Source organism: Panicum virgatum, chromosome 3K (genome assembly GCF_016808335.1).
Source record: "Panicum virgatum strain AP13 chromosome 3K, P.virgatum_v5, whole genome shotgun sequence".
In the NCBI taxonomy this organism is placed as follows: Eukaryota; Viridiplantae; Streptophyta; class Magnoliopsida; order Poales; family Poaceae; genus Panicum; species Panicum virgatum.
This window is the reverse complement of record NC_053138.1, coordinates 5,015,084-5,026,442: the sequence shown is the minus strand read 5'-3', so window position 1 is coordinate 5,026,442 and position 11,359 is coordinate 5,015,084. Positions and strand designations below refer to the sequence as shown.

The following is an 11,359-nucleotide window of genomic DNA, read 5'->3' as shown; positions in this document are numbered from 1 at the left end:
TTGTGAAGTTCCAAGTTCCAATTTGCATGGCAGATCTGCAGGGTTTCATGCTGATTGTCACTAACGATGGCGGCCACAACGCTTCAGAGGACAGAGCTCGTTTGTGGCGACATCAAAGAGATGGTGAGTTCCAATATCCCGGGCAGATCAGCACCTTTCAGGTGAAATGTACTCTCTTCTTAGATGGATTAGAACAGCAGCCAAAAAAGGATAAGTTACATGGATTAGAATCTACCGGTGACGTACAAAAGGACAAGGTACAAAAAAAAAATCCTTGAAAGACCGATGCATATAGACTGTATGCACAAAGGATTAGCACATTGCATGCACATCACAATAACAATTGAGGCACCAAATCAGGCAATGTTGATATATGGGAAACAATGAAAACATTCATCACTGTTTGCCTCCTGAATTGTATGTACAGTCATATAAACCCCATGTTTTTTGGGGTCAACTATCAACAGAGCTTCAGTTCAAGCTTGAAAAATATAGAATGGCTTCGTAAGCTCACAAAAGTTACACACGGTTGCCTCTTCAAGTTTACATATGCATGCTGTGCTGCAGAGGGAACAAGCGTGACATGAGCACCAAAGATAGGTAAAAGTAAAGAATTCAGTTGTAAGGTCAAAAAAAAAAGAATTCAGTTGTTTGCACCGGAATTTTACCACAGGATAAATGAAAAATCTTAGTGTCTTCTAGGACGACTTATTAAAAGAGCCGTGAACCTCAACCAGGAAACAGTCTATTTCTACACCCTCAACTGTTGAAACCCCGAAACAGTTAGTACAGCATCTAGGTCCGAGTGTGCCCTAATTTTATCCATGTCACCGAAGCAGCATTTTTTTTACATGTACCCTCACTTTGTGCTAATTTTGATGTCATGATAAGCATGGCATGGGATTGATTAGCAATTAAAAATAATTAAAATATTCTTGGTTGAAAATGCATGTAGTAAAAGGCTAGGGTAGTTTGAAACCTAACATTGTAGATTAAATGGTTTTGACAGTTCATTGATGCATTGGATACAGTTTGGTGCTCCAGAGTTCAAACAGATCTGAAGAGCTCATAAAAAATACAAGAGATGTTCTAATACCATAGTACAGATATTTGCAACAAACAAAATGGTGCACACATCTGTAGGGCGCTTGGGCACAAAGAGATAACTTACAACTAGGATGGTTTTTTCTTCTGCCCGATTTTTGAAAACCGTTTTAGATCATGGACACCTTTCCTCATTTCCCTGCATGGCAGAATATGAGAATAGTCCTGGAAATGCTCATCGCATAAGAAATGTACTTATTCACAAAGTACATAGAGCAAACCTCTGGTGTAAGAACACTATGAGATAGAACAGGGGCAAAAGTATAAGCATCAAGACGCAAAGTGCCAAGTAAAATCTGTTTGTTTGTTTCTGCAGAAAGGAGAAAATAATAGCAATAAGATGGCAGAGATATCCTTTCGGAGTCCATCAATTAAACAGTAGATTCTTTCCCATGGGAAAATTCCCAAGCCCTTCCTTATTGTAAATATAGAGATGAACGAAGCTCTGTTCAAATGAAAATGTTTATTTTATTGAGAGTGCAATGCTATGTGACAGTTTGAAATCTCGAATTATATAAAAAAGTATATTGGACAGCTATGCATAAGGAGTTTAGAAAACATGATGAAATGAAAGTTTGTTAACTCGCTAAAAATGCTATCTGCTGCTTCAAAGGTTACATCTATCAGATGTAGCTTCGTTGGTTATAACCTGAAATAACATAAGCATCAAAGCATATGGTACACAGCTTCTATGTAGAAATTTGCTCACCCTGCCACCTTTGGGGAAAGGTTTAGCGCCCCGATCGCAAGTGTGAGCATCACAAAATTGGCGCAAGAAAAATTCTGCAAAAAAAGCTGCATCAGAAAAGATCTGGAATGCTAGCTGCATAAGAAAGAGACCTACATCAATGAGACAAATGTGAGTCAACGGTCACTGCATTCAAGTAGCACATCCTTACCATGAAGATGGCTGGCAGCAAGACCTTGATTAATTGGAAAGCAACTGTCTGCAAGGCTCTGTCAGCAAAAGTAAGTAGTTAAAGATTGCTATCACACATACACAGGTAAAAGCTATCAAAAATTCCAAAATAGCACATTATTGCCAGATGAAACAAAGTACAAAGTGAAATTAAGAAAAGCCATATTTTCAACAATTCTCCAAATAATCTCAATTGTGCATAACAGGTAAAAATGGCCAGAGCCTGTTAGTTGATTCAGAGGTAGACAAAAGACAAACATATAAATCTTCACATGGTTTCATCTAATTAATGAATCAACCACACCAGTGCCCTGCACGTATGAATTGGTGCTACCTAAGTATCAAAGTGCAAAATGTCACGAATGGATGAGGAAGATGGACTGAACTCTGTTGTTAGTATTGAGATATGCCCAAAGGGCTATATATACAAGAGACCCCCAAACCCTAGACACTAGGATATTACCATTATACCCTTCACACCCCCTCTCAAATGCAACGTGAATGCAACGTCGTTGCATTTGGAGAGTTGACACTAAGCACTAGACTCAAACATAAACATGAAAATGATACATCCAAAGTCCGAAATGAAAGATGTCGTCGAAGCGTGCAATTCTTGAACATGTCGATGTAGATGATCTCCTCCACAAGAGGGTATAGCCTTCACAACCATACTTCGAGGGAAGAACAAAATCATCGAATGCTGGCTTCACAAACCTCCCATACTGGTCTAGCACCGAGCTGATATCTCTGCCTCTTTCAACTGTATCACGCCTGATTCTTCGAGCAAGCCTAATATCAGCATCTGTGTCCACAAAATTTTTCATGTCCATCAGATTGCGAACTCTCTGATCATGGAGACTAAAATTCCCTCCAAAATGATGACATCTGACGCATTGACCTTCCTAAAACTTTCAGAGCACCATCGGTGCTTCTTGAAATCATATATAGGAACATTTACAGGCTGAGCACGTTTCAGCTGTCCCATGCATTCCAGAAGTTGTTCCGTATCAAATGCATCAGGGTGGTCAAAATTGTAGTCTTGGGCACGTGCAGATTCTTCAGCAGCAGCGGCCATAACCCACTCCAATGGCGCGGTCTACGCCAACGGCACTGCCGCGGCGGCTGTCACGAATGGATGAGGAAGATGGACTGAACTCTGTTGTTAGTATTGAGATATGCCCAAAGGGCTATATATACAAGAGACCCCCAAACCCTAGACACTAGGATATTACCATTATACCCTTCACACCCCCTCTCAAATGCAACGTGAATGCAACGTCGTTGCATTTGGAGAGTTGACACTAAGCACTAGACTCAAACATAAACATGAAAATGATACATCCAAAGTCCGAAATGAAAGATGTCGTCGAAGCGTGCAATTCTTGAACATGTCGATGTAGATGATCTCCTCCACAAGAGGGTATAGCCTTCACAACCGTACTTCAGCGAATAGTCCGAGTCTTCACAAACCAGTACATCAACTCCTCAAACATGAGCCTTGCTTTGGAGACTTGAACTTGACAATAACTTGAGATGTGTCAAACCAGCCAAACGGAAAGGAGAATGAGAGATCACTGCTGCAAGACGGCAAGCAGGAGGACATGTGATGATGACGACAAATAAACAACCATTGATCATGACGTGGAGCAAAACGGCTCCGAAAGGGACCAAGATGGCAAATGTCGCATCAACAACGATGATGTGATTAGCTAAATCGACGGGACTTAGCTAACCAAAATAAAATAAACAAGATATGGGCTGATTTGACAAGGAAATGGTGGACACGCACGGCATTGACGAACTGGAGATGTATAACTGGACTTGGATATGACAATATACTATGGATAGAAGCAGCAGCAAGCAACGAGCAAAATAAAGCAACAATGGACTGATGCAGATAGGCAGTAGATACTAGCAGAAGGATGCAAATGCAATGCTGGCATGCTGCAAGCAAATGAACAGAGCAGCAGCAAAACAGCAAGCAGCGGTGCAGCACTAAAGTTGGGCAACCTCCTCAACCGGTCCTCCAGCAGGCAACAGCCCAAAATGAGGCCCAACATGACAACAGCAGGAGCAAAAGCTTGCCCTCGCAAGCAGGCAGCCAGGCAGAGAGCAGAGAGACGCGCCGGCGACCGTGGAAGGGCGGGAGAAGTGGGGGCTGCACCAGCAGAACGGGCGGGGACAGCGGCTCCGCGACGGGCGGCGCCAAGGGCCCGCGGCGGCGGCGGCGGATTCCCCCTCCCGCGGACGAATCGACGGCGGCAGCGACGGGCCGACGGGTGGAGGCCGCACCGTGAGGACGGCGGCCGCGCGACGGGCGCGGCGCGCGGCGGACAGGCGCGGACGGAGGCCCGCGGCTGCGCGACGGGCGGCCGAGAAGACGAGGCGAACGGGCGGACGGCGCTGGCCGCTGCAGACGCGGGACGGATGGGGAGGCCGCAACAGGCGGCATCGACGGGCGGCGTGCGGACAGACGGCTCCGCGACCAGCGGAGATGAGGTGGGGATGGCCGGATCCGCGACGGGCGGACCGAGGACGAGCCGGCGGCGGATCCATGACGGACAGGGGCTGCTGCTCCCCTCCCGCGAGCGGATCGACGACGGCGGGGTAGAGCCGCGATGGCGGCACCCGACGGGGAAAGAAATCGGGTAAATGCTGCTGCTGTGACTCAATACCTAAGAAAAAATGGGTTTGGGGCTTGAGGATGCCGCCCCCGGGAGGGAAGAATCGATCCTCCCGGGGACGGCGCAGCGGGGTCGAGGGTGGCGGACCGGATCTAGACCTGGAGCTCTGTTACCATGTCACGAATGGATGAGGAAGATGGACTGAACTCTGTTGTTAGTATTGAGATATGCCCAAAGGGCTATATATACAAGAGACCCCCAAACCCTAGACACTAGGATATTACCATTATACCCTTCACACAAAACAATAGTTTTGAACAAAGGTAAATGAACTGAGGCAATCTAACGCAAACCCAGATATGTAAACCAACATACAAGCTAAAATAATGCATGATAAAGTTATCAGAATAGGTATAGTATATCATGCATGCATGCTACTAGAATACCACAAAACAAAAAAAATATAGCAGTTACAAGAAATGATAAGAACCTCACAAAGATGACGATTCCTCACAGCTGCAGCTGCACTGCATTTACTCTTTGGCTTCTTGAACTCCATCATCAGATCACAGTGAAGTGCTCCACACAGATCTGCCAAGCATCTTCCTTCACTCTAAGGAAATAGTTAAAAATCAATAATTTCAGAGATAGTAAATGGTTTTCTAATGAAGAGAAAAATACAACCATCCCTAACCACCCACCTCATGCGCAAAAATATAAAATTGAATCAACCAGGATAGATAAAACAAGTTAACTTGGTAGCTTGAAGATCATATAACAAAGAAAAATCTCATAAAAAGTTACTCATATCTCTTCTCTTTACAATTAGAAAGCAGATTACTCTAAATAGGTGAAAAAATTTTGGGCCATGCATAAATTGGCTTTATCTCAAACTGCTGAAACTGAGCTAGACAACCTTCGAGTATCTTTTAGAACTGATCCATAAGAATAAAAATGATGATTGCCACATATATTTGGTAAAGTTTTCATCACATGATATCAGTATCAAGGATTATACCCTCTTCAGAGTGATACAATACAAAGTCAAATTAAGACATACTGTCAGTTTTGGACTGTTTTCATCACTTCAATTTTACAGTTGATTCTGCTGACAAGAAATACTATCATTTCAGCTATAATGAACAATTGGAAGCATATACTCATATTATTTATTGGTTTACTGCAGAGGTAGGACATTAACATTATATATAAGGATTAGATCGTTATGCATTTCTGTACAATTGTAAGCTTTTGCATTTTGTTTCACCTCCATTCTGCTAGCTGTTAGCTGTCGTTATGGACGAAGAAGATACAGGCATACAGCCTGTGAAAACCAGAGACAGTACCAAATTCCTGCTAGGTAAACATTTACTAAACAAACATAATTACTGTTAAGTAAACATACATTATCCAGAAGATTATTGTGCCGATTTTCGAAATGTTGGTCAAGGAACTTCTCTGCTCGGAAAGCTTTCTTGCAGAAGCCACAACGCCACTCATTAATATCAAAATGAATCTTATGTTGCTCTTGCTCCCGAAACATGTCATTATCAGGACGAAGTCTACATTTGCTTGGGAGTTCATATTTCTCTTTTTCCACGAAGGGCATCAAATACTGCATAAAAAAGAAAGTTTAACATGTGATTCTGTTATGGATGCAGCAGTGCAGATAAAACTGTTCAATTGAATGTGCTACCTCATCAATAGCTTCCCAGGCTGCACGGCTCCTTTCCCTTGAGCAATGCACCTCATGTTTGTGAGGATTTTGAAGATGAATTCTGGAATCAAGTGAAATAGATGAGGTTGTGCCTCAAACTCTACATAGAAACCTAAAGAGTATTTCTCAATCGAGTAATTCCAGGTTTCCTGTCATAAAGGCTACAAGGGATGAGCTATTTAAGAAGAATGATGATGTGAACCTTATTTATAAATTTTAATGTTATGCAAAGAACAAAAACATATTATTTTAGATGGAACACACAGAATAAAATAAAAGCATGTCAAATTTCCATGTGTAGTTTATGTGTTTGAATACAGTACCTGGATCCAGCAGCTCCATGGAATTCCTAGAGCATAGAAAAGAACAGTTTCTACATTAGTGAGAGAGTATAGGGAATAAGGCATTCAGCGTAACATCAAAGAGAACAGTGGAGCAAGCCCAACACTACAAATGCGTATCAGTTGTAATGGTACGGTGTTTTTTTAAGAAAGTACTAATGGTAAGCATTATCAGTCCTACAGAATTCCCTGTATTACCTAGAAGGCTAGAAACGATAATCGCTCAAGCGGTGACACGAAGGCAAGTGACCTGGGACACGACATAGTATTTTGGACACTTAATGTCACTAACATAAGTATTCCATAAAATCAAGCCAAGCTGGCATGTGCACCACCAACAAGTACAACTAAGGAACGATTACTTAAAATATACCAGGAATCGCAACATGACCAAATCTCATACTCTTGTCGCTCTTAAATTTAGATAAACTTAAACATTTTGCATACTATCAGCAGGCAATAGGTCCTGGTAAGGAAAAGACACTCCAGAGGACATATTAAGCATGCAAAACTAGTCAAATAAGCTCGCAAAGATACTTGCAAGTATTGGAATGGAGATGCACAAAGAGGAAAAACCATACTGATGTAAACTAAGGGCTAGCAACTGTCCTCACACACATCGCAAAATCTATTGAGCGAGGAAGAGTAGAACTTGCCCAGCTACAGGCCCACAAATCCGGCTCAAGCTCAAATTTGCATATCCTTGTCTTACGGAATCTAACAAATACGAAGCTTAATCACCCCCCGACAAAAAAGTGACTTTTGCATCAAAACAACCGGAGAAGCATGGGTTGCGCGTACAAATCTAGAATTCAGCAAGGTAAGCACGGAGTGTACTTGATCCTGATGCGATCCCGCCACGAGTAGATGGGAGGAGGCCGAGAGCAGAGCGACGAGGAGGAACGACGCCAGGTGGCCAGCACACATCCTCGAAGTTTCCAGATCTCTTCGGCTCGTCGCTGCCTCAGCGCCGCGAGCTCCGGGCAACGGCGGGATGAAAGCGGCGGCGCGGGCCCGAGACGAAGCAAAGGCGAGACACGCGCCGCGCTCGCCTGGGGCAGAGTGAGGAGCGGCGGGAACCCGGTCGCCCGAGCAGAGAGGTGCGGCGGCGGGGGACGCTCGCTTGGCTGCCGGCGACGACTGGGGATGCGACAGCCGGCGTCAGGCGGAGCTCTAGGTATCGACGGCGGAGGATTGGGTGGCGATTCGGTTAATTTGGATTTTCAAAATAGACCCTATTATTTACACATACCTCCCGATTATTTGCATAAAACTCCCTGCATTTTCATACAGTCGTGCTGAACCATCGTGTTTCTCACTCCAACATACACACTGGCTAGAGGTGTGGACATCTGTTTCACTTTATACATATACTAGAACATTCGGCGTGCGATGCGCGCCCTACTGTTTAAACAATCGAATGTAAATAAACATAAGGCAATAAAAAGTGAAAATTAAACTATATATATGGTATAAGATGAATTCAATACGAAACCACCACATCCAGTAGCAAACACATCATCATGTTAACATAGACGTCTATCAGCAAAAAAGAGTTTGGAAGCGAGCGGACTTCCGAGGTCTGGCCAGATTGATTAAGCATCGAAGCCAACTCTGAGCTGACCCCTGGCATGTGCTCCAAGTTACCAAATGGATTTGCTTGTGTCTTGGAATTGATGACCTATTTACAGATTCAATTTGTAGCCCAGGAACTGCGAATGAAAAAGGAAGATTGGTTCAGCTTACTGCTTGATCCTAAAGAATGAAAACCTGGATAATTGTAGAGAAGAGATGTACCTCAATAACTGGGAATACATTGCCAATTCAAATTCAATGGACAAGTGAAATCGGAGAGTTTTCTGGGGTTTCAAATATCCATAGGCTAACTCTTTCGTGTCTTTCTCCATACCTATGCTCATCCTATTCTACCTGCAAGTTGTGCCATTTTGAGTTCGGCCATCACATTGGATCATAGTCGCCAACTCCGACAATTGTACTGGTGCATCTGCAATATTGAGCAATTTTATATGGAATTGTCATGGCACAGAGGTATTGACCATACAATAAACTGAAGTATGAGTCTACAATTTATAACTTAAATGGCATAGTATGTTATAGTCAATCTAAAATCATATTTTTAGAGGATGCGTGTAAGATTAATAATTATCTTTTCGTAAAAAAGAATGAGGAACTTTTCTGTAATATTTTCATTTTTGAAACTTAAAAGGCATGTTCGATCACTTTTGACAGTTGAGTTGACACTACACACCACTTTCAGATGAGAACATACACTAAAATTCAGAGCATAGAACACACATGGCATTACTTTTGTGATACACAACAACAAAGAGTACGATGTTGAGAGCAAAGATGAGATCCATCATATGCTAAATAAGGTAGATGCCATGGTCAAGAAGCTAACCAATACAGAGAGCATGGAAGGGAGCTAGTGGTCTAGTTAGGATTCACCATGCATAATAGCGTATCTTAAAACCAGACATAAAAATTAACACATGCAACACAAAGAACATTACCAATTGTACGGCTGGTTCTCTTCTATGTGGGTGGCCAGGGTGATGTAGGCAATACCCAGCAACTGCAGATTTCTCAGACCCTTCATGTATCCTTGTGACGAGATGCGAATGCTGCCATTGCAAGGAAAAAAATCATTCTTTGGAAGTGAACTTTAATTTTGGAACAACAGAAATGAAGGAGCACAAAATGTTCATGTCAAGCTTTTGAGTAGTGACACAGTAGTAGAGTGCAACGAAAACATTCGTAATGCTTAATTTCAAGAAACCTTCAGATGGAAAATGGTCATGGCAATGCTTTCAGGAGTTTTCTGAATCTCAAATAAAATACCAAGTGCATCAATAAAGGGTATATTCAGAGTTACAGATAGACAATTGCATTAGAGAGCGAAGGTTCATGTATCATAATTGCTACAATATGTAATTCCAATCCCCCAAAAAAAACATGTAATCCCATACATGGAAGCAACATGCCAATGAAATGATGTTTCAGATGCCAAAAGGTAACTACAGAGATTTTTTTTGTGCAACTCAACCAGTTATTTCTCTCTTCCTCTTGAGTTTTTTTTGTGTGCAACTTAACCAATTTGTTTCTTCCTCTTCAAGTAGCCCATGTTATAATTCAAAAAAAAAAAAGTAGCCCATGTTAGACATAGCTAATCTCTGGGATAAGGCCAATTTGTTTGCAAAAATGAGTGCTCAAACTGAGTGAGTACAAGCTACAAGGACACTCTGAACCCTGATATCTCAATGCAACACTATTTTGAAATCCACTCATAGTAGGCAAGTTGAGTTGAACAAGTCGCACAGGGGCCAGCGGTTTTTGTTTCTTAATCACAACTACAAATAACTTGGCAATCGGAACAACAACTATATACAAAGGTTTCAGGCCTTGAGCAATAAATTAATTGCATGTCAAGGATGAGGTGCTCACCCTGCCGAGTCCCTTTTGGAGACGATCTGCTCCCCAGGCAAGCAGTTTCTAGATGCAATCCAGGTCCCCACTGCGAGCAGCAAGATGCAACGATGTGCTACCAGGGAACCTGCAGCAGAGAGCAATAAGGAATCAGCACCCGCAATCTGACTGAGGAAGAGGAGCCAATTGAGCCGATCCCCTGGCTAATGGAGGCAGCAGCAAGATTAGTGAGATTACCTGTATGAGCCTGTCAAAGCGGATACAATGCCGTTGTTCTCCAGCAACATCTGCACGCCCCTGCCTGGCTGCGAGATGCAGCGGCGTGGTGCCGTGGTCGTCCCTGACGTTGATGAACTGGGCGAACCCCCTGCCAAGCTTCGACAGCAAAGAGTGAGCGGCACGGACATCTCGTCGTGCTTCCTCACTGCCTCGCCAGATCTGATGAGAAAGGTGACAGGGAGAGATTGGGATTGAGGGACGGCGGCAGTGGGCACATGATGGCGTCGAGCGCCGCCATTCTGGGCAGCCTCCGACGCCCGCCCAGCCGACCGCGGCGACGGGCACCTGCAGCAGCATCCCGCCTAGCGCCGCCTAGGCCGCCACCAGGACCGCGTACGCGTAGCTCTGGAGAGCTCGAAGGGGATCCCTGCCGCTGGCGCCATGTCGGCGTACTTACGGAGCACGAAGGCGGCGAGGAAGCCGGCCAGCAGCAGCCGCGCGCTGAGGCCGACGGCGACCCACGCCAACCCACGCCTACTGCGAGGGCGCCATCCCGCCATCGTGCGGATCCGGCCGGAGGTGGCCAGTCCCTTAGCTCCGACCAAGGGATGGACAGGAACCAGCTGGGGCGCGTGCGTCTAGTGGTGCAACGGGCGGAGGGGCTCCTGGCCCCATCATCATGGCCGGCCCGCACGCGCCCCACGCCCTCCGACCCGCGTCCCGCGCCGGATCCAGATCCCACCGGAACGGGCGGATAGCAGGAGGAGCGGCGGCAAGGAGGAGCGACGGAGGCGGAGAGGGAGAAGGGGACCGGAGATGATGGCGGGGAGGCAGAGAGCGGAGAGGAAGAGAGATGGCGGCGGTGGGGAGCTGGAGAGGGAGCGAAAGGGTGGCGGGGAAGGGAGGAGAGCGAGGGGTTAGGGTTCGGGGTTTTTTTGCAAAAGTGCCTGCGGGGGATTTTTTGTAAAAATAACTATATTATTGAATT

The 11,359-nt window shown here is 44.7% G+C and overlaps 1 protein-coding gene across 1 annotated transcript; it reads right to left on the bottom strand.

Annotated features, from left to right (window-relative positions):
- Window positions 1–271: 271 nt before the first annotated feature.
- LOC120696995 lies at window positions 272–7,924 on the bottom strand. Its single transcript, XM_039980075.1, has 10 exons — window positions 7,543–7,924; window positions 6,688–6,713; window positions 6,344–6,425; window positions 6,053–6,262; window positions 5,138–5,260; window positions 2,004–2,061; window positions 1,814–1,887; window positions 1,326–1,414; window positions 1,172–1,243; window positions 272–561 (listed from the first exon to the last, which is right to left on the bottom strand). Exons 1-9 carry the CDS (start codon window positions 7,630–7,632, stop codon window positions 1,174–1,176), a joined length of 822 nt encoding a protein of 273 aa, XP_039836009.1. The 5' UTR covers window positions 7,633–7,924; the 3' UTR covers window positions 272–561; window positions 1,172–1,173.
- Window positions 7,925–11,359: the final 3,435 nt, after the last annotated feature.